We start from the raw sequence: 24,246 nt of genomic DNA on the forward strand, positions 1-24,246 counted from the left end.
TGAATTCCATCCGTGAAAGCCAACATTTCTACTCAGCCTGCCCCAGACCACCTTCAGGCAGAGAATGAATATCGCAGAGGCAATTACTGTCAGAAGGTATAAACCTCTCAACTGGTGCAGCTACTGGCAGAGAATTGTGATGATGTGACATTGGGGCCAGAGTCCTTAGGCAGTACATTCCAGGAGAATACAGCTCTTATATCTGTCCTCAGGTATTTGCCAGGTGCACAGTTTGGGTATCTGGGCATTGAATCTGTTCTTCAATGTATAATGTTTACATGCTGCTGTGTGTGTGTGCACAGAGACAAAATGAGAAACTCAACTTGTTTTTGTGGCTATAAACAATTCTGAGACTATATGATCTGCCTAGGTTTTCATGTGGGTTGAAATTGTTTGTTTTCTAATTTCGCAGTGTGTGGACAATATACGGTGTAATGGTTTAATGACTATAGTATTTGAAGAGAATTCCAAGGTTACTGTGCCACATATGATTAAGTAAGTGTAATAATCCTTTCCCTTACATTTTAATCAAGTCAAATTGGTAGAGAACATAAAGCCCTGCATAAAACATTGCTTCAGTAGGATTCTGCTTCACTTTTGTGAATATGTTTCTTGACAGTAATGCAATAATTCATGGTATGCTATTATAAATCATAAGACTATCAAAATGGTTTTTTAGATTCGTGTTTATTGATTCATAGCATAAGAAAATGTTTTTCATACTGTTACATATGCTTTTATTCAGGACAAAAGCCTATTGAGATTTTTCAAGTTCAATATAAAAAGTTGTGACAGCCAGATGTATCCAAGGTCAGAGGCTGGGTCAAAGTATGGCACATTCTTTTTGCATCTTCCCAGTGGATCTGAATCGTATTACTCAGATTTGGTTGTAGAGATATATTTAGATTGCGAAGACACTTGACATGCATCAATTGGCCTTCCCAGGGTACTGTCTACTACTGCCCATAGGTGGATTTGCCCAAGTCTGTCATCATGCTGTCTCTCTGTTTTGTTAACAAAACATATCCTATAATTTAAGGTAGTCAATAGGGAAATGGTAGTTTAAAATGAGAAGTTATATCATTAACTGTGTGCCATTGCTCTCTGTATTAATGCTTTTGTCTCTACATACTTTTTTGATTATAAATTGTGAAATTGTTTCAGGAGTATTTTGAAGCTCACCAAATTGTTCCCTGTTCTCATTTTTTTTTTTTGGTTATTTGTAGTTCAAATTCTAAGAATAAAATGTATTTTTGAAAGCAGTCCTGTTATATCTTTAAAAAAAGTTACATGAAACCAAGAAAATATTTGTCTTCTATGCATTTTTAATGTGGATTGTTTTTAGATCTAAGCTGTTTGTGCTAAGGCAATAAATAACATTAATTTTCCTCTTCTGATAGGAAATTAGTGTACTTAGCACCATCCCAACAGTACAACTTTTAGAACTTATTATTTACTGTATCAGATGAAGACAGAGTATGTTATACTCCTGCCGTAATTACTGCAGGAAAATATAAACTGTGAAAGAATGATAATATTTTAAATTACTGGTCAAATTTAAAAATATTTTAGGTAGAATCATTTTAAGACTCTAGGGCGAAGATTCCTTTAGCATTCAGTTTTTTGGTTTTTGATTTAGTATAGTTTTTTGGAACCACATTAGTTAAAAATGTATGATGCTAAGATTAAGACCAGGTATGCAGTATTCAATCAAAAGGTCCAAATTGTGACTTAATTTTTAAATTCACATCATTTGGTTAGAGTTATTTTAATTTTCTACCACAGGATGCTTATTTTAATATTTCACAAAATAGCATATGTAACTTTTATTCATTTTTAAAAGTAGTTTCTTGAAGGCTAGACAGCCATGAAAGTCCCAACTGCTTTAGAATGAGAATATGTGAATTGGACATTGCAGCCAAGTTATAAGCTCCTAAACCCTAGAGCTACTTTACGTATGCTATACATACATTTTGTTGACTTTAAAAATGAATACAGACACAAATTTTCATTTTGTGCCTGACTGGTTATGGCTGGTGCCCAAAGGCATCTTCTGTCTCCTATGATGTCCGTTTGACAAGTGTCCATATCCAACCTTGTAGTGTAACTACCTCACACACAGACCAAAACTTCCCTCTTATGGGTATACAGAGTGCTGCTTGAATGAGTAGGAACCGCTCTCCTGCTAGGACAGAAACCTGTAAAGATTTTCTATTAGAGTCACGCATGTTTTGATGCCCATCTATCCTATTCTAGACGTAATCCCAAGGCAAAGTAAAGTCTCATATATTTCTTCGTTCCTCTTTTCCCAGACTTACTGAGCCTGGTTTTCCTCAGTCGGAGGAAAGAGGATAATTTTGCAGTCTCTCTTCCTTCTGATAGTTCCCCCTGTGTCCCTATTCTACCCTAAATTCTGTATTAGTGCCTCCCTGTGCCTCTCCTTGGCCACATACCATGAAAAAAAAAAGACAACATTTTTTTGATAGTTAAAAGAAAAACTATCCTAATTGTGTCTTGTTACATGGCATCACTTTGCAGGCACTCACTTCCCTTTAAAACTTAATTATAATAGGTGATTTGGGTTTCATGTCTCAAGATTGCTTTTTTAAATTCACCAAAAAGGACTTGTTATTGTCACAGGAGGTTTAAGTAATGCATTATATCTCACTTGAGAGCCCCTTAGGAAATAAACACTGTGTTCAGTGTAATAAAAGAAAATTAAATAATTTTATCATATTTAATTTATTATCTTTTCTTAAAAGGAAAATATAATTTTGAAGGACAGTGGTATAATTAGTCAGTTTTATTTTAATTTAATGTTGCCACAACATATTTTTTTCTTCCAGTGTTGTTGTTTTTTAAGTAAGCTCTATGCCCAACGTGGGGCTAGAATTCACAACCCTGAGGTTGAGTTGCATGCTCTACCAACTGAGCCAGCCAGGTACCCCATTTCTTCCAGTGTTTGGAGTAAAGTAATTAGAATCAAAAGCTGCAAAGCTCAGAGCTATTATTAGAATGCAAAATTATGATACTGATTAGGTGAAAATGCCCCTTTAAATGATGCTTCCATTTTAGGGTAGGGTAGGGTAAGGCTCGCTTCCTTTTAATAATAGTTGACCTCACCTTTCTTAGAAAATAGAGATTTTTAATAGGAAAATGGTCGGGGAGAAATTGATTACCTCAGTCAGCCATCTTCTGGACAGCCTTATTGATTGATGAAAGTTCTGAGGTCTTTCTCCTAATGAGAAAATTAAGAACCATAAGAGTAAAGTTGATTAAGGGTCACATAGTGAGTGGAAAAAAAGAGCCCCATGCCATTTTCAAGAATCTCAAAAGATGTGCTTGTGTATTTTCGAGATCAATGAAGTGGCTCAAACAAATGGGCCACCCTTAGTTTCTGGGGAGGGGTAAGGTAAGCTGCTCATTTAAAATGCTCCTTCGAGCCTGTAAATGAAGTACTCTTGCCTCACCAAGCATATGTTGGGGTGGGAAGTTTCCAAGAGCAAGCTAAGAAGGTTATTGATTCCTTTTTATTTGAAGGAAAATAAATATACAATTTAAAATCCCTCGGAGTGCTGAAGGGGCTAATTTAGGGCACTCACAACAAGTGAGCTGATTCTAAGCAAGCAATCACCTTACTGAACGTTCCTGGCCCTGCAGCATGTCCGTTCATCAAGTCCTGGTGCAATCCAGGACTTCACTGTTGGCTTGTTCTGAGATACTGCAGTGGAGGGGAATAAGGGGTCTCAGAAGGCATTGCGAAAGCTCTGGGCAGTCCTAACAAAGGTGTGCATTTCTTTGAGCCCCACTTGGATTCAGCCCCTGCTTCCAGGCATCCCCTCTTGCAAGCTTTGCCTTTCTGCTGGCCTCTTTTGCCCTTTCAAACAAATGTGCACCACTGGCTGAGCGCTCTAAGCACACCCACAGATTGTGAGGGCTGCTGTGTGAACCTTCCTGCTAGCGTACTCATCCACCTCGACAGGCTGCTCAGGCACCCAGGGAATCCAGTAGGGGAAAGGAGCAGCTACATGGGAGGTTTTACAGAATGAGGAAAAAACAGAACACTGAAGGGGGTAATGGTGGATACTGTTCATGGAGAATGTCATCCATTACTTTTTTTTTTAAAGGAAGATATTTTTAACACTTCAAAATATTGCAAAATAATGAAGACATAACATTTCACACAATTTATGGATTAAACTGTACTACTCATAAAATGGATAGACTTAAATGCGCTAATGAGCCAGGAAGATTGGAGTGAATTAAGCATTCAGTTCAAGAAGTTAGAAAAAGAATGACAAAGTAAACTGTAAGAAGGTGTGGGAAGAAAATAAGATAAGAACAGACATGAATACATTAAAATATAGAAAAACAGTAGAATTGATCAAAGAGCCAGTTCTAAAGGGAAAAATACCTAATAACATAGCCTGTTGGTCAGTTTAGTTAAGAAAAAACTGGGGGGGGGGGACACAAATGCACAAAATCAGAAGTGAGGAAAAAAATAACCATAAATATAGCAGTGATATCTGTGTCTCCCTCTCCCCCACTACCCATTACTTACTGAGCACACTTCTGATATGCTGATTTAAAGACATAAGCAATGCCCCTCCTAAATAGGGCATTTAGTTTCATTTCCCTAATAAAACATGATTGAACTAGAGAGAGAAGTGAAGGATAGCAGAATGTGCCACCCCGAAACATGCCACTTGGGCGTATTGATTGAGCTGTAGGTACTTGAAAAACAGCAAATGCAGGGAGAAACTTTCTCTGAATTCCTTTTATTTGCCTAAAGACAGATCCTCCAAAAGGCACTCAGTTGTCATAAATCCCCTCCCTGGGAATTTCATCAACCAACTTTTATTGTAGGAGAGGATACTAGAAGTCAGCTCCACACCTAGATGAACTGTCCCAAACTATCCTATATCCCATCTAGTCTCCTAGGGGCCCATTCATCTTTCCTAAAAATCATTTACTCTCCCCTAAGAGGCCTACCCCTCCTGCCCCCCCTTCCTTATTAAGGTGGTATTTAAGCCTGAATTCTAAGCCACCTCTGGGAGTTGCTTATTTTTCCCTGGGTATCTCCCATGTGTACATGAGGTATGCGTGTTAATAAACTTCTGTTTGTTTTTCTCTTGCTAATCTGTCTTTTATTACAAGAGTCTCAGCCAAGAACTCAGAAAGGTAGAGGGAAAATTATTTTTCTTCCCCTACAGAAGGAATCCACAGAACGAAATGAATTATTCTTACCTTCTCTGCAATTAATTCTGATCTCCCTAAATTATAAGGACATAGTTGATGTTTTTATAGCCCTGCCTTCTTACATGTAATAAGTCATATCAACATCTTTTATCAAATAAAATTGTGAAGCCCACATACAAGTTTGTGTTTTGGAATACTGAAATACTCAGTGGCTGAGAGGAAGCCATGTCCCGGTTTTGTTCTTATGTTCCTGCTTTGTGGGTAGGTCTGATGCCCGTCTTCATAAAGATGACACCGACATTTGCTTCAGTAAAACACTGAACTCCTGCAAAGTGCCCCAGATCCGCTATGCCAGTGTGGAGCGCCTCCTGGAGCGGCTGACAGACTTGCGGTTTCTCAGTATCGATTTCCTCAACACCTTTCTGCACACCTATCGTATTTTCACTACGGCAGCTGTGGTGCTGGCCAAACTTTCCGACATATACAAGAGGCCTTTTACCTCCATCCCTGTCAGGTAGGCTCTGGACTTGCCTGTCGTGGAAGTTGGCTCTCATGGTCCCTGGGTCTCCATGCAGATTTCTACCGGACTGGCTCACCTGGGAACTTACATGCCCTGCCTGTAGAAGGGGGTGGGTTGAGGTCACAGATAGTTCTCCATGGAAGAAGCTGAGAAGCCTAGAGTCCCCAAGTCATCTTTGCTTGCTCCATGATTATTTGGAAGCTAACTGTATTGTTTTAGGCTTTCCTATTTTTTTTTTTTTTAACACTTGGGCTTTTCAAACTTTAACATGCGTTAAGAATCACCCAGGGGTCTTGTTAAATTGCAGACTGTGATGTAGCATGTCTGGAGTGGAGCCTGAGTTCTGCATTTCTGACAAGCTCCCCAGAGATACCAATGCTACTGGTCTTTGACCCACAGTTGAGTAAGCAAGGGATTAGACAAGGCCTAAAATGTGTCTGTATTCCGTCAGCAAGTATGTGGTATATAGGTAGCATTTAAATGAAGTAAATCCAGCAACGGAAGTGTGATGATATTGTGGCCTTTTAATGGAGGGAGCATGTTCTGAATGATAAGGGAATCCTCTTTACTTAACTGTCTTCCATCCATGGCTTCTGTTCTTACTTTTAGGTCATTAGAATTGTTTTTTGCCACCAGCCAGAACAATAGAGGTGAACATTTGGTGGATGGCAAATCCCCACGCTTGTGTCGCAAATTCTCTTCCCCACCACCGCTGGCTGTGTCCAGGACGTCCTCCCCAGTGAGGGCCAGAAAGCTGTCCTTGACTTCTCCGTTGAACTCAAGGATAGGAGCGTTGGACCTGACTACCTGCTCAGCGTCCAGCAGTCCTACCACCACCCACAGCCCTGCTGCATCCCCGCCACCGCACACTGGCAAAGTACCGTTGGATCTTAGCAGAGGCCTTCCTTCTCCAGAACAAAGCCCGGGATCTATAGAGGAGCCTGTAGATAACCCCCGCGTGGATCTGTGTAACAAGCTAAAACGAAGTATTCAAAGAGGTATTATCCAGCTGCCACAGCCTGTGTTTGTTTGCTGGCCACCTGCTTCCCCACCATTCCTTCTGGAGCCCTAGATCCCTCTCTTTATAGCTTTCCTACTCCTGTGTAGAAAGTAGAATGAATACAATGGCTAGTTAGAAGAGGCAATGCCTGTAGGTCACTCTAGTCTGTGTGGGAAGGAGGGCAAAGTTAGCTGTCCTGGGGTCTTTTACAGTAAAAGGCTGATTGTAGTCAGCTGTGTATGGAAAGACAGCGTTATCTGAACCGTATTACTGGAAGAGTCCTCATGGAATTTGGTTAAGGCTGTTTGGTAACGAGCCTAACATGATACTTTGTGTAGAGGTAGGAGGTGGGCACCCTTTTCTGGGAACTTGGGCCTCAGAGCCTTCTCCTTCAGTGTCTGCCTTGAACACCAGTACTGCTTCCAGTCTCCCCTGCTGAGGATGACCCAGCCGGAAGCATTAAGATGGCTTCTTCAGTTTAGTTACCAAGGCAGTGCTTCATACTACAACAGAGATAGAGTGAGAAAAATAAAATTCGAGACAGTGTTCATTGTCCATGACAGCCAAAATGGTTTTTTTAAAAAGGTGAATTAGATATGTTTTCCTGATTAAATTCTCTAATGACTTTCTGTGGCACTTAGATTAAAATCTATTTTCCCTCACAAGGCCTTCAGATACTATGAGACTTGGATCTTGTCTCTCCAACCCCTGTTCCCATCATGCTCCCTCATCCACAGGGACTTCCTTTTTGTGTCTCAGAAACAGCTCAACAATTTCTGCCTCAGGGCGTTTGCACTTGTTCTTCCTCCTGCCTAGACATATAAGTTCCATAAGATAAGCAACATTGTCTATCTTATTCATCTGTGTACTCTCAGTGCCTTGGCCAGTGCCTGCCAGGTAGTTAATTTTTGTTAAATGAATGAATCAAGCAAAACATTCAGTTAACTAACCAAGGATCCTGTGTTCTGTCACCTTACCTTTTGCAGCTCAGTACAATGTAGGGGTTAGAGGAGGTGACTTTTGTTGCTTTAGTGTTTCTGTGGTGAAAATAAAAAAGGTTTCATAGCCAAATTAGCAAATAACTTTTTTTTCTGTATGATAACTGCTTTATTTACTGATGACATAAAAAAAAATTGGGTATTTAATCAAAGTGTCCAAATTTCAAGGAGGATCACCCAGATGGAAGCATAGACCCTTGGCTTCTCTACCGGCTTGAAGCTTCTATATATTGCCTAGCTCAGATAATTTAAAAATAAGCCTCCTGAGTGAAGTACTTAATGGAATTTTAACTGGATGGTTGTCATTATCAAAAGTAGCACCCTTTTAAACAAGAAATTCTTTAAATTGACAAGTTAGCAACTAAGGAGGAGGGAAGGAGGAAGATAATTAAAAAGTCATTACAACAACAAGCTTTAGTAGAATCATGATGGATTCTTCTTGGGAATAATGAGGCAGCACGCAAGCTGACAAGTACATTTGGGGTTCCATCCAGCACCAGTGCCTGGGAACCTCTGTGGAGAGAGCAACTTAGGGAAGCTTATCACAGACCTGCCCCCTGGGGCAGGGTGCCCTGGAAAGTATAGGAACTTCCCTGAATATGGGAAGGTCTGTTCCTTCCTTTAATTGGACTGCAGCAAATAGAAGTCTGGGGTAAGTCTGGATTCTTGTGTTATTTTGAGTTAGGAGAGCTTTAGGAGTAAGCATGTCATGGCTTTGAGTTTGGTCTGAATTCATGTTGTGGTTCTAGAGGTCCTCAGTCAAGCTGCCCGTTGCCCATCGTGGCTAATTCTTCCTCTTAACTTGTTACAGATTGTGACATTGCTCACCAAGTTCCCTAGTTTTGGTATTCAACGCCCAAGCCCAGAGTGTGTAGCAATGGTCCAATGTTTGTCCTACTATATAGGATGGAGGTGTGGTCACTGGTAGGAATCAGTAGTTTTTTCCCCTATTCAAGTTAGACTCAGGGAGACCAAGATAAATGAGGAAGAACTGGATTAAGCTCCGAATGAAGGACACTGACAAAGGCTCCTAGGGACTGGTCAGTGCAGATGTTGGACAGAGTTGCAATCACTGTGTTCTCAGCTCGTGGCAGCTGGAGAGCTTGTCATGTGGCAGCATTGAGCATTTATGACTGGCAGCCAAAGGTGGAGAAAACCTATGAATAATGGTGTGGTAAAAATATTAGGTTCTCAGGGGCATCTGGGTGGCTCAGTTGTTTGAGTGTCCGACTCTTGGCTTCTCAGCCCAGGTCGTGGTCTCTGGGTTATGAGATCGAGCCCTGTGTGACAGTCTGCTTCTCTCCCTCTCTTCTCCCTCTGCACCCCACCCCCGCATCCCCTGAGCTCGTGCGAACTCTTTCTCTCTCTCAAATAAATAAATAAATAAATAAATAATCTTTAAAAAAATTTAGGTTCTCTGCCACATTAGAAAAATAGTAGAGGGCTTAATGCCCCGATTTTCACTGGATTTCCCCCAAACAAATGATTTGCAGTTAGATTTTTCAAGAGTTAGTTTATCCATGTGGTTCATGAATTAGAGATGTCATTTTGCTCTTCCAGGTCATTGTTAAATGCAGAGCTGTTTTCACTCTGGGTGATGGAGAAGTTCCAGGATTGTGTCAAGTGGGCCCCATGGCACTTGATGAAGCACACTAGGGCCAACCTCTCCTCCAGAGAGGGCAGCTCCTCTACCCTCTTTGTTTCTTATTCACATCCACTAATGTGCACCCCCTTATTGCTCACCAATTGCCCCCCCAGTCCTTCCATGCCACTTCTTTGCTCCTGGTCACTTCTTTACATCATTCTTTCTTATTTTTTTTCAAAATTTTATTTAAATTTTAGGTAGTTAACATACAGTTCAATATTGGTTTCAGGAATAGAATTCAGTGGTTCATCACTTGCATACAGCCTAAAAGTGCCCTCCTGAATGCCCATCACCCATCCAGCCCCTCCGCCATCCAGCTCTCTCCATCAACCCTCAGTTTGTTTTCTATCGTTAAGAGTCTCTTATGGTTTGTTTCCCTCTCTCTTCCCCCCCCTTCCCATATGTTCATCTGTTTTGTTTCTTAAATTCTACATGAGTGAAATCATACGGTATTTGTCTTTCTTTGACTTATTTCGCTTAGCATAATACATCTAGCTCCACCCACCCCACATTGTTGCAAATGGCAAGATTTCATTCTTTTTGATGACTAATATTCCATTACACACACACACACACACACACACACACACACACACACACACACACACACACACACCATCTCTTCTTCATCCATTCATCAGTTGATGGACATTTGGGCTCTTTCATATTAACTTGGCTATTGTTGATAATGCTGCTATTGTGATAACATCACCCCCGATGCTAAACATCGGGGTGCATGTACCCCTTCAAATCTGTTTTTAGTATCCTTTGGGTAAATATCTAGTAGTGCAATTGCTGGATCATAGGGTGGTTCTATTTTTAACTTTTTGAGGAAGCTCCATACTGTCTTCCAGAGTGGCTACACCAGTTTGCATTCGCACCAACAGTGCAAGAGGGTTCCCTTTTCTCCACATCCTCACCAATCTGTTGTTTCCTGTGTTGTTGAATTTAGCCATGCTGACAGGTGTGAGGTGGTATCTCATCATGGTTTTGATTTGTATTTCCCTGATGATGAGTGATGTTGAGCATCTTTTCATGTGTCTGTTAGCCATCTGGATGTCTTCTTTGGAGAAATGTCTATTCATGTCTTCTGCCCATTTCTTAACTGGATTATTTGGTTTTTGGGTGTTGAGTTTGATATGTTCTGTATAGATTTTGGATACTAACCCTTTATCAGATATGTCATTTGCAAATATCTTCTCCTATTCTGTAGGCTACCTTTTAGTTTTGTTGATTATTTCCTTTGCTGTGCAGAAGCTTTTTATCTTGATGAAGTCCCAATAGTTCATTTTTGCTTTTGTTTTCCTCTGGTGACATGTCTAGGAAGAAGTTGCTACAGCTGAGGTCGAAGAGGTTGCTGCCTGTATTCTCCACTAGGATTTTGATGGTTTCTGGTCTCACATTTAGGTCTTTTATGCATTTTGAATTTATTTTTGTGTATGGTGTAACAAAGTGGTCCAGTTTCATTCTTCTGCATGTTGATATCCAGTTTTCCCATCATTTCTTGAAGAGACTTTTTTCCATTAGATATTCTTTCTTGCTTTGTTGAGGATTAGTTGACCATAGAGTTGTGGGTCCCTTTCTGGGTTCTCTATTCTGTTCCATTGATCCAGATGTCTGTTTTTGTACCAGTACCATAGAGCTTTGATGATTACAGCTTTGTAATATAGGTTGAAGTCTGGAATCATGATTCCTCCAGCTTTGCTTTTCTTTTTCAGGGTTGCTTTGTCCATTCGGGGTCTTTCGTGGTTCCAGACAAATTTTAGGATTGCTTGTTCTAGCTCTGTGAAAAATACTGGTGGTGTTTTGACAGGGATTGCATTAAATGTGTAGATTGCTTTGGGTAGTATAGACATTTTAACAATGTTTGTTCTTCTAATACATGAGCACCGAATGTTTTTCCATTTCTTTGTGTCCTCTTCAGTTTCTTTCATAAGTGTTCTGTAGTTTCCAGAGCATAGATCTTCTACCTGTTTGGTTAGGTTTATTCCTAGGCATCTGACAGTTTTTGGTATAATTGTAAATGGGATGGATTCCTTGATTTTTTTTTTCTGTTACTTCATTATTGGTGTATAGAATGAAACAGATTTCTGTACATTGATTTCTTTCTTTATTTTTAATTATTTTTTTGAGCAAGAGTGAGAATGTGTGATGGGAGAGGGAGGGGCAGAGAGAAAGGAAGAGAATATTTTTTTTTAAAGATTTTATTTATTTATTTAGAGAGTGCGAGCAGGGAGGGGGCAGAGAGACAGAGAGAGAGAGAGAGAATCCTAAGCAGGCTCCACACTGAGCACATTTCCTGACCCTGGGCTCAATTCCACTACCTTGAGATCACGACCTAAGCCGAAATCAAGAGTTGCACTCTTAACCAACTGAGCCACCCAGGTCCCCCTCTGTACATTGATTTTATATCCTGCAACTTTGCTAAATTCATGTATCAGTTCTAGCGATTTTGTGGTGGAGTATTTCAGGTTTTCTACATGGAGTATCATGTTGTCTGCAAATAGTGAAAGTTTGACATTTTCCTTGCCTATTTGGATGCCTTTTATTTCTTTTTGTTGTCTGATTGCCGAGGCTAAGACTTCCAGTACTATGTTAAATAGTAATGGTGAGAGTGGACATCCCTGTTGTGTTCCTGACTGTAGAGGAAAAAGCTCTCGGTTTTTTTTCCCATTGAGGATGAGGGTCTTTCGTATATGGCCTGTATGATGTTAAGGTATGTTCCATCTATCCCTACTTTGTTGAGGGTTTTTATCAAGAATGGATGCTGTATTTTGTTAAATGCTTTTTTTTTTCTGTGTCATTTGAGAGGATCATATGGTTCTTATCTTTTCTTTTACTAATGTGGTATATCACTTTGATTGATTTGTGAATATTGAACCACCCCTGCAGTCCAGGAATAAATCCCACTTGATCAAAGTGAATAATTCTTTTAATGTACTGTTGGATTCAATTTGCTAGTATCTTGTTGAGAATTTTTGCATCCATGTTCATCATGGTTATTGACCTGTAATTCTCCTTTTTAGTGGGGTCTTTGCCTGATTTTGGAATCAAGGTAATGCTGGCCTTATAGAATGAGTTTGGCGGTTTTCCTTCCATTTCTATTTTTTGGAACAGTTTGAGAAGAATAGGTCTTAACTCTTTAAATGTCTGGTAGAATTCCCCTGGGAAGCCATCTGTCCCTGGACTCTTGTTTGTTAGGAGATTTTTGATTACTGATTCAATTTCTTTGCTGGTTATGGGTCTGTTCAGGTTTTCTGTTTCTTCCTATTTCAGCTTTGGTAGCTTGTATGTCTAGGAATTTGTCCATTTCTTTCAGATTGCCCAGTTTGCTGGCATATAATTTTTCATAATATTCTCTTATAATTGTTTGTATTTCTGTGGTATTAGTTGTGATCTCTTCTCTTTCATTCCTGATTTTATTTATTTGGGTCCTTTCTCTTTTCTTTTTGATAAGTCTGGCTAGGTGTTTATCAATTTTATTAATTCTTTCAAAGAACCAGCTCTTAGTTTTCTTAATCTGTTCTACTGGGTTTTTTTTTTTCCCTTTGGTTCTATATCATTTATTTCTGCTCTAATCTTTATTATTTCCCTTCTGCTGGCTTTAGGTTTTATTTGCTCTTCTTTTTTCTAGCTCTTTCAGGGAGTGTATTTGAGACTTTTCTTGCTTCTTGAGGTTGGCCTGAATTGCGTTACACTTCCTTCTTAGGACTGCCTTTGCTGTATCTCAAAGGTTTGGGACTGTTGTGTTTTCATTTTCATTTGCTTCATGTACTTTTTTATTTCTTCCTTAATTTCCTAGTTACCCCATTCATTCTTTACTAGGATGTTCTTTAACCTCCATGTATTTGTGGTCTTTCCAAATTTTACTTGTGGTTGACTTCAAGTTTCAGTGTTGTGGTCTGAAAATATGCATGCTATGATCTCAGTCTTTTTGTACATGTTGAGGGCTGATTTGTGACCCAGTATGTAATCTATTTTGGAGAATGTTCCGTGTGCACTCAAAAAGAATATCTGTTCTGCTGCTTTAGGATGAAATGCTCTGAATATATCTGTAGAGTACATCTGGTCCAGTGTTGTTCAAAGCCATTGTTACCTTGTTGATCTCCTGCTTAAATGATCTGTCCGTTGCTATAAGTAGGGTGTTAAAGTCCCCTACTATTATTGTATTATTATCAATGAGTTTCTTTATATTTGTTACTTGAATTTATATTGATTCATATATTTAGATGCTCCCAAGTTGGGGGCATTAATATTTAGGTCTTCTTGATGGACAGACCCCTTAATTATGATATAATGCCCTTCTTCATCTCTTGTTACGGTCTTTGGTTTAAAATCGAGTTTGTCTGATATAAATATGGCTGCTCTGATTTTCTTTCGATGTCCATTAGTGTGATAGATGGTTCTCCATCCCCTTTACATCTTTATTTCTTTTCCCTTTCTGTAGCTGTATTCTGATTATGTTTAATGTATTTTCTTCCCATCTTGTTCCTACTTGTTCCTAACAAGTAGTTAAAGTGGTAGTTCAAACAGGAACATCATACAGCTGGATTAAAAATAAAATGAATAAGGAAATCAGGCAATGAAGAAAAACTATATGAGGCCAAGGGTATGGTTAGTGAACAGAGAACACAACACTGTGTGGTCTTCTGCAGTTCCTAGAGTCGCCCTGGTTTGGGTTCTGAAAATGATCAATTATGTGATTCATATTGAAACCTAAGAATAGACTGGTGTACAGGCACATCTTTTCTTCCTACTGGAACTTGAGAACAATTGATCCTGTGGATTCCCATAAAGGAAATGCTGTGAGTAGAAAGCTTAGAATTAACACTGGAGACCAGGGAGCTCTGTGGCATTTTTCTGAAGAGGTGAAACAAAGAAATCATAGATTTTTCTTTTATTTTGCATTGGTAAATGAGCAATATTAGTCAGTCATAAACAGGCCTAAGAAAGTCATGCATAAAACACTTCACTTCAGCGTCAGCCTGACAGGTTCAGCGTGGTGTGTGTTGTGTGTGTGTGTGTGTGTGTGTGTGTGTGTGTGTGTGTGTACACGATGTCTGTAGGAGCCAAGAGTGCTGCTGTGTCTAGTCTTGAAAATTCTAATCGGCAAGGAAAAGGGAGACACTGATCTGTCTTTAATTTGAAAGATGTTTGCATGTGCTTTGCATAATGTTAACACTTAAAACAGTTGGCAAACTTGAATAAGAATTCTGTGCCAATAGTTTATACATTTTTGGCTTTTCACTTCAGGATACAACTTTGTACGACCTCATTGCATAATACCAGCTTCATCCATTAGGTCCCTACTGAGGCCGTAGGTCTCTCTCACTACTGATCAGCTAGACATTTCAGGACACACTGTGTGGAAAATGCTAGTGACCTTTGTCCAGTTTTATTGTCATTGCAGTGCTAATGCCAGCCTTGCAATATTTCCTGGCAAGAAAACTTCAAATGATATAAAGGGAAAGAAGAGAAATAGGAACTATCCCTCAAAGTGAGCAAAACGATGAACCTTGAAGGGAAACGAATGCACTTTATTCCCCCCCACCTCCCCACCTCGATCGGCCCCAGGCTCACCTATTATTCATTAGTGCCCTCCTTTCTTCCTTCTTCCACCCTGGATCTTCTTTAGAAGTGCACATCTCAGCCCAACTTACATCTGTATTCCACCCGATGGTTGGATCTCCACAAAAATCCAGCCAGTGGCGGGCAAGGAAGGGAAGGCACAGGACCGCCCCCTGTGTTGGGGCCTCTCACCCGCCAGTGTGCACTCGGGTCACGACTGTGCAACCCAGCCGAAATGTTGCTGCACGGCCCACATCACTGGTGTCTGTTTCTGTGTGCTTAGCTTGAAAATTGCCTGCCGTGGGCTGAAAGTGCTCCCAATTTTAGCATTTGTTTTGAGCCCACATCTGCCTACTCGTCCTGAAAGCAAAGCTGTTTGCATGGAACTTGATTGAAAGTGAACATGCCAGAAGGAAATGCTGCTTCTCCCCCACCCTGCTGGCATGGTTTCTTCTCTCTGTAGCTGCCTGTTTGCTTACAGTGTTATTCTTTGCTTTCCTCTTCTTTCAGGGGATATTCAGGGCCTGACCATCTCTCTCACTGGGAAGTTTTTTGGGTTCAGTATAATTGCTGACGAAATGGTTTTTTCATTTGCCTCAGAGGACTGAATGGTTGAATCAGCCCAAGGACGTGTATTTGGTATTCTGCTTGCTCTTGCAGAGCAGATGCCTTCCATTACAGAATTTTGAGGGAGTTATTTAGAAAATAATAAAACTAACAGCTAAGCATGGATTTTTTTGTCTGTATCCCGCATCGTCGCCAACTTTACTGTAATTATGTCATTCAGGGAAAGAGCCTAACCATTTCCCTTCCCTGGCCCCTTTGTATTGCAAAAGAGCCGAATTGTGGCCTTATTTCCAAGGAAGTAAATCAATTGTGGCCATATTTCCAAGGAAGTAAATCACATGCAAGAAGTCATTAGGGATTTTAGAAGGGTTTATTGAGTAAAATCTTGAATGGAATGGCAAAGGGAGCCAAGCTGAGAGCAATCCTGCCGACAGGGGTCATGGAAAATTAGTGGAGGTGACAGAGCTGTTATGGGTTAATGAAAAGCTCTAGGAAAAAGAAATAAAAGAGTCGCTGGAAATGTATGACTTTTTGGTTGTTTTTCCGTGAAAGAACATACACATTGTTGTAGTTTTACCTGGTTAATAAGCCAGTGCGAGTGGTACAGAAACATCATCAGTAATAGCCTAATGTGACCCTAGAATGATGTGTCTTTTATTCATGGGATCTTAGATGCAGTGGAAAAGCTCAAATGATCTTAAACTTTCCCCATAGTTCGTTCTAAAAATTTCCACTTGCCTCCTGCTGATCTGTAGCTTTAGATCAGGGCTATCCAATAGAACTTTCTGGGAGGATGGAAATGCTCTATATCTCTGCCATCCTGTACCGTAGCCACCAGCCACATTTGGTACTGAGCACTTGAAATATGGCTAGTCCAAGTCAGGAACTGAAATAGTAATTTGACTTTAGTTAATTTTAATTTAAATTTACCTAGTCACATTTGGCTAATGCTACCATTTTGGATATGGCAGCTGTAGATCCTTACTAGTCCCCAGAGCTGCTGAGGTGGGGTGGGGGGGACACCGGTAGAGATTCAGACTTCAGTTGGTGTAAGGGGGTAACCCAAGTAAAGAATTAGTGAAGTCCGAATTTTGATCCCAGTCTGATTTACAATCTGGAAATGTCCCTCTTCCCCACAGCACAACCCCTGTTCTTTTGAACATCTGCTGTTGTGTTGGGCAGAAAAGGACTGGGTATGGTTAGCCAGGCTCAGTAGGGTCAGTGAGACAGGGTTAAAGAAGACACTGCACTGAGATTTAGCAACATTAGCACTCTGCTAGGAAATATCACTTGATTTCATATTAAAGCCCTTTAAAAATGTAGACTAATCTGAAAGTCTGTTACCCATAATAAACCTTTGTGTTTCTGTGCATACTACTGACAAGAAGGTCTTGAATTCATGGCCTGGTTGTTAAAATTCCCGATGTTTCTCAACAGCTGTCCTAGAGTCTGCACCCGTGGACCGAGCAGGAATGGAAAGCTCTCCGGTGGCGGACAGCACGGACCTTTCACCTTGCCGGTCACCCTCCACTCCTCAGCACCTTCGTTATCGTCAGCCTGTAGGTAAGCTCAGAAGGAGCCATGGAAATATAAACGCAAAAGGTAGTTCCTTGCTTCAGAATCTTTTGCCTCTTGCACTCCCAAAATATTTTTTTGGTCTCAGTTGCTAAAATTTGTTGGAAGGAAACAATGTTACTATCAAGTAGTGGAGATATGAATGATTAGAGAATATGTCATTAGTGTAACTAATACTGATTTGCCCCATCATTGCATTGCACTCTGTGTGGAGCAACATGAATCAAGAGGCTTGTCCTCAGAGGATGGCTGTTTGAAGAATCTCAGTGCTGCCTTTACCAAAATGTTCCCGGACTCTGATACCTTGTCGTGAATCCCAACGCAGTCTGTATTAAATAGGCTCATCTGGGACACCACAATTTTGGGGGGACCTTATTAAGAACACTATTTCACCTAAAATAAGGTCCAGTTGGATTAATACCCATTAGTGCAATTGCTGGGTCATAGGGTAGTTCTACATCTAACTTTTTGAGGAAACTCCATGCTGTTTTCCACAGTAGCCACACCAGTTTGCATCCCCACCAACAGTGTAAGAGGGATCCCATTTCTCCACATCCTCACCACCATGTGATTTCACTCATATGTGGAATCTAAGAAACAAAACAGATGAACACAGGGGAAGGGAAGGAAAAATAAAATAAGCTGAAAACAGAGAGGGAGACTCTTAATTCTAAGAAACAAACTGAGGGTTGCTGGAGGGGAGGTGGGGGGTTGGGGTAATTGGATGTGGGCATTAAGGAGGACACTTGATGTAATGAGCACTGGGTGTTATATGCAACTGATTAATCACTAAATTCTACTCCTGAAACTAACACAGTATATGTTAACTAAATTGAATTTAAATAAGGAATTTAAAATAAAATAAGGTCTAGTTGCATGGGACCCCAATTATCATTATTGTTCATGTGGCAGAAACTGGTGTATTTTCTATAGTTATGAAAATTACAAAGCATTACCCATAATTTGTTTTAGAACATACCAAATGTCCTCTAATTGGAGGAAAAACCATCAGACCAAAAGGTAGAAATCTTTTATCTCCCCATTGTTCAAATAAAAAAAATCCAAATAACAGTTGTTTTTTGAAACATTTTTACAGTGGTTTACCATTAGGGTCTGCATTCAGATAATATTTTCCTACTAGAAATTAACAGACTTTAAACACTTTTTAAACCTTAGAAATATTTAAAAACAAATTAAACGGATGTGTTGTTAATCCTTACATTTTTCTTTACTAATCAAAAACAAAACACAACAGTTGTTTTTGAAATGTTTCCTTTTTTCTCCTCAAGCTAGAAAACTATTCAGATGTGAAAGCAGATTCACCCCAGGTAATCAAGTAAAATGTAAACATTTTTTGACTTTCATACTCCTGCTTTAAGTAGAACAGTTTAGCAAAAGGCTCCAAATGGCCATTTCATTTGTAGCCTTGGCCATGTGGTAATCAGCTCCAAGAGAAGCAAACCTGGGTCAGGCTGTTGTTAGAAAACTCACCCAGATGGATATCAGCCCTTGGGGAGTGGTCCGATTTCTGGCTCCTGATCAATCACAGATCTCCCTGACTTTTGGGTGGTTCTGGTAAATGAAAGCGGCGAGCAGGACTCCCCTGGCTTGTTAAGGTCTACTTTGGGGTTAGCCAGATCTCTCTACTACTCTTAGAGCTTTGGTCAGTCCAGGCCTTGGCAACTTCCTTGACCATTGCCACATGGGACAGACCCCCTCTTGAGTTCATGGTAACCTGGAAGAGTTTGGGGCCAAAACCTATGGAAGTGAAACTCTACCAAGGTGAGAAATAAATGCTATTCACTTGATCACTATTATCAGGGCTCTGCTTTATAGTCTTTTTTCATATATTTATATTCATATATAAAATTTTTAAATTTATATACGCATTATTTGGAAATCCTCATCCTGTTTGTGAATTAAGTCCTTTGTTTCTTCTCTGATGTGACTACATCCCAGAGACATAGGAACATGGGAAGGAAGCTGAAATCTGACAAAACGGAGGATCCAAATGGGAACAGTGTCACACATTTTCTTGCCATTTAGCTGAAATTTTGCCTATTCATCTGTCTACTTGCCACCTCGTTCCACAAATATTTAAAGGCTACTGCTAGAGGAGAGGGTAGAGCTGTTCTGTGCTTTCTACTTGGGTGTATTAAGGAGCTCTTTGCCTGGCCTCATATTTATTTATTTTAAGCATGACTAGATCACTTTAGGGGCAAACTAATAAAAACCCTTCAGGTCAGAGTCACAGTGAGTTATTTTCACTAAAAGCCTGAATGAGGAAAAAAGTGAGGTTGGCATCAGCATTATCAGATGCTGTGCGTAAAATGTCTGAGGAGGGAAGGGGCTGCAAAACAGTGCTCAGAGCATCCTTTTGATTTTATAATGCATCCTCACTTTAGAGGTGTTTTGAGCAGAAAATTCTATCGGTAGTATGATGTAGGAAATTTTTTAAAAACTATTTTTTATATTGAGATATAATTCAAATATCATAAAGTTCACCCTTCTCAAGTATACAGTTCGGTGACTTTTATATGTTCACAAGATCGGGCAGCCATCACCACTGTCTCACTCTAGAGCATCTTTATTACCCTAAAAAGAAACCCTGTACCCATTAGCAGTCACCCCCCATTCCCACCCCCCACCCCCCCTGCCCCCAGCCTCTGGCAACCACCAATCTACTTTCGGTCTCTGGGAATTTACCTCTCCCAGACATTTCATATGCATAGAATCATATAATACATGCCTTTTCGCTTAGCATAATGTTGTCAGGGATCATTCATGTTGTGGTAGGTATCAGTCCTTCATTCCTTTTGTGGCTAAATAATATTCCCTTGTATCGCTCTACCACATCTGGTTTATCCATTCCATGGCTGATGGACATTTGGGTGTTTGTACTGTTTTGGTTGTTGTGAGTAATATGTGTAATGCTGCTAGGGATATTCATGTACTAGTTTTCGCGTGGATATGCTTTCAGTTCTCTTGGGTATACACTTAGAGTGGATTACTGATGTTTAACAAAAAAATACAGGGTGTCTGGCCCAACCCTTCATCCAGTGCAGGAATGAAAATGAGAATTTTCATTACAGAATATTACCCATCTGCCTCACCATGCCATTTCCATTCTTCTGCATAACCAGGACAGACGGCTGACAACTCCCACTGCTCTGTTTCACCGGCGTCTGCTTTTGCCATTGCCACAGCAGCGGCAGGACACGGAAGTCCACCAGGTGAGTGTGGCTGAGCAGCCATGTACAGACTGACGGGAACGTATACTAAATCAGTGGCGCTTGCCTGCCGGTGTTGATGAGATACTGGGCAGCTCACTAAGAAGGCAGACTCCCAGCTCCCATTCTAAGTCAGCGTGTCAGATGGCCTTTGATTTACTTATTATTTATTTATGTACTAACTTATTTTTAATTTTGTTATTTGAGTATAGTTGACACACACTTTGACGCTAGTTCCGGGTGTGCAGCCGAGTGATTCAACATCTCTGTACGTTATGCTGTGCCCACCACAAATGTAGCTACCATATTATTGACTATATTCCCTACATCGTGCTTTTTATCCCCCTAACTTATTCATTTCATAGCCAGAAGCCTGTATCTCCCACTGTCCTTCACCTGTACACTGTCTCTAAATAAGCACCTTCGGGTGAGTCTTATACTGGTATTGTGTGGGTGATACTTTGAAGAACTTCTGTATCACAGAAGGATGTGATATTTCTCCCATGTTGTTTTATGGAGTTCTCTAACCTTTTTAGCCAGATTACCAGGAACAGATGTTTCCTTTATAATTGAGTAAAATGGTAAAAGCATATACAAGGCGGTTGGGATGGCTTATGGAGGGAAGGAGGGTGGAGGGACTATTGCTTAACAAATCTGTATGTGGTTTAAACAACTTTGTTGCTCTGGGGGTCTTCACCTAAACTAACCCCATGGGTTCAGATCATCACGCTTTGTAGAACCATGAGTGAGGGTGTATTTTGTTAATTAGCCATTGTTCACTTACCACAAAAGAGTCCATTTCCAAAGCCTATGAACCTGTATTCAACAATAGTAACTAGTAGTACTATCTGTGTGAATTCTTTCTAAAGTGAACACGAACTACCATAGGAATTATACATATATATATGTATATATCCCATCTGAGTGGAACTCTTTGCAGATTAACCACATTCCACCTCCAGTATTTTGTCGCACATGATGCATTGGACGTAGTCAGGAAAATTGGGGTATATTTGCGCTAACTATTCTCAAAACCTTCCCCCCAAATTCCCATCAACATAACACAGAACAGCCTATAACAGTAATAGCATTGATGTCTTGTCAATCCAGTTGACTTCTGTTGTCGACTCCACTCCTAATAACGAACATCTCTTTGGTGAAATGATGAAGGAGTCTTCATTCCGCTCTCAGCAGAATTGGCAACCAACTGATTTTTTGAGGTCCTCTCCTCCTGTCTTTCGTTCTCACAAGTCAATCCATCTTTGGAAAAAGTAACGTACAGAACTTCCTCATAGGTTTTGTCATTTAAATATGGTTCATGAGGAAAAAGAGTTTTTATGTTAATTCTCCATGAGCCTATTTCCGCATTTGCTGGAGGCTGGGGAGGGCGAAGGTCCTTCTTTTTCACCTGGGATTGCAGCAAAGTTCTGATGAGCTTTAGAGAAGGGCATCTGACTTTGGCTTGTGCATGCATAATGGGCCAGAGGATAAAGGAACCAAAACAGCCAAGTCTTCCGCACCATTGGAACACTGCTGTTTCTGCTGCCTTTCTTCTTACTTCTCCGCTGCTACTGAAATAGCTTAGGAAGAAGGCTCCCTTCACTGAGCCAGCTGAGGAGGGGTGGATGGTGATTGCCCATAGCCAGTGCGGCGAGGGAGGGGCAGGGTCGCCTGATCCTGAACCAGCACACTGTTTTTTTATGACCATGCTGCTGGTGTTGCCTGGAATGTGGTCTGGTGCCACCTGATTCCATTTTAGAAGTCAGGGAAATAAGGGATTGGATTTGGCGGTGGCTGTGGCCCTGCTGTAAGGGTGGCAGGTTGCACATGGGTCAGTTGCAGTGGCTAGTGGTGGTAAGAAAGGGGGTTTATTTTGGAGTGGGGGCCAGTATATTCCTGGCCATATGGTATGCAGATTGGGCTTCCATGTTTCAGGCTTTCTTCAGGTTCCCTCCTGCTTTATCCTCTCCCACTCCTACCCCCATCTAAATACACAGGAGTCTGGCAGCTCTGGGTTAGACCAGTCAATTAATAAGTATGTTTTCAAATATTCACTCCAGGCATTTGCATGTTAAGCCATTTCTCTTTAATTATTGCTTGGAAGGCTTTGCTACTTCATTAAAAGGAACTTCAAATTTAGCAAGAAAGTGGACAAAGTTTTCTTTGTAAAGACCCCAGACAGGTTGCACCTGCTTGGCCCTGAGAGCAGAGAAAGCTGATTTTTTTTTTTTTTTGTGGAAGGTGGCCTGGTGATCCACTCTCCAGCGTCTGGGCCTGCCTAATTTCCACACACCCTGGAAAAGCCTGGATTTTCCCCCCACTAGTTTCTTTTAGGACCTAGAGCCCAGCCCTTTCCAAAGATAGGCAGGTCTCTCCTTCCATATCATGTTCCCTTTGCCTCTATTGGAGGTTCCTCATTGGAGATGAAGGAAGGCCTAATTCTGTGGGTATGATTGCAACCCTAAAGCAATCCTTGTTAACTTCACATTATGAAGATTTAACAGTGTATTTAGTACTTGCCTTCTGATTGGCAGCCAAGTTGCATTGGGCCCACTTATATAGTAAGATACAGAATTTGGGAGCCTAACACTTACACAACTGCCTCAAAGAAAAAACATACAAATCACAAATACAAACCTTTAGGATAGCTCCCAGGGCTTTGGAAGAAGCCCATACACAGTGAGAGGCTCTGAAGCTTAAGTGTCATTGGCTTCCTACTAAATAAGCTTATGAGTCCAGTCCAGATCATTCTTGAAATTGCAGTAGCTATAGGAAATTTTGTTAGTTGGAGAGTGGGGGGTGGGACCAGTCGTCATCATCAGTCAATCAAGTGCCCTTTCCTGTAGTGGAGCTTTAACTCTATGCAAGACCGAGATGAAGGATGATTAGCAAGGTCTTGCCTGTCACTACACTGGTTGCAGTGCATTTTTAAGCATCTGCTCAAATTTGGAAGCTCTGCATTAAAGTAGAAATTAAAATGTGTGCATTTCAGAGGGTTGCTGATACAGGGAATCTGCAGGTGCAGTTTGGATATATTTGTGATATGAATAGAAATGCACATGCAGTGAATACACATATCAGGGCACATCGTGATGCTCACTACACACCTGCAGCCCTAGGGTTAATTATAGAGCTTATGAAATCATCTAAAGTGAAATATGAGTGTGAGGTGGGTTATTTGTATGAGACTAAAAATAATGGCAGGGAAGTTCTACAAGCAACTCTTGGTTATCTGTGAGCAGATGATATGTTTTACCACACATAATTTACCAAGGTAAATTAACAAAATAGAGGAATGGTCGAATATACTTATGGGAAAGTTCATGGCACAGTTACAATTGCTTAGAGAAATAGTTAGTTCTTTACTGGTAAATACTTGGTACTTGTAAAGTAGATAATTCATAATCTGTTTTCTTTTCTGCCAAACCACTCAAGCCTGTGTAGGCAATGATAGATCTGAACTTGGTGTGAATTTGGCTTGGACCAGTTTTTAAAAATCTTGGTACCTGGCCCCATCCCCAGAAATTCTGACTTGATTGGTCTGGGTACATCCTGGGCATCAGCATTTTTTAAATTTCCCCAGGTGGTCCTAGTGGGGAGCCACGCCGGGGAACTGCTGGACTCTGGAGGAGGTGTGTTTGTTCTTTCTCTGGTTGCAGCTTTCCCAGTTTATCTCATGGAAGCTCTGACCCCCCCTAGAATACATTATTTTCTCCTTGGATAAGACAGGAGTGGGAGGGATGCTCTTCCTCAAGCTGGGTAAGGCTTAGGCATTCTTTTCCCCTGCAGTGTAGACCTTTTTACGGAGAAGGCTCTGGGCATATTTCACAACGGTGCTCTTCCCCCTTCCCTGCAAGAACCAGAAGTATTGTGGGGATCCCCTACAAAGGCATTCCTCAGCAGTTCCCACGGTAATGCTGGTCCACATGCAGCCTCTAGCAGTT

The 24,246-nt window shown here is 40.7% G+C and overlaps 1 protein-coding gene across 1 annotated transcript in view; it reads left to right on the top strand.

Moving 5' to 3' along the window:
* Positions 1 to 24,246, top strand: part of RASGRF2 (Ras protein specific guanine nucleotide releasing factor 2) — a 225,033-nt gene that overhangs the window by 115,471 nt on the left and 85,316 nt on the right. Inside the window, exons 13-17 of the mRNA XM_028114573.2 lie at positions 413 to 495; positions 5,465 to 5,713; positions 6,329 to 6,717; positions 16,935 to 17,060; positions 20,216 to 20,305. Coding sequence (XP_027970374.1) covers positions 413 to 495; positions 5,465 to 5,713; positions 6,329 to 6,717; positions 16,935 to 17,060; positions 20,216 to 20,305 — 937 coding nt within the window. The remainder of the gene's footprint in view (positions 1 to 412; positions 496 to 5,464; positions 5,714 to 6,328; positions 6,718 to 16,934; positions 17,061 to 20,215; positions 20,306 to 24,246) is intronic.

The sequence above is a fragment of the Eumetopias jubatus genome, unplaced genomic scaffold (genome assembly GCF_037043125.1).
Source record: "Eumetopias jubatus isolate StellerSeaLion01/CBP00866 unplaced genomic scaffold, mEumJub1_p1.0 scaffold_5, whole genome shotgun sequence".
Lineage (NCBI taxonomy): Eukaryota > Metazoa > Chordata > Mammalia > Carnivora > Otariidae > Eumetopias > Eumetopias jubatus.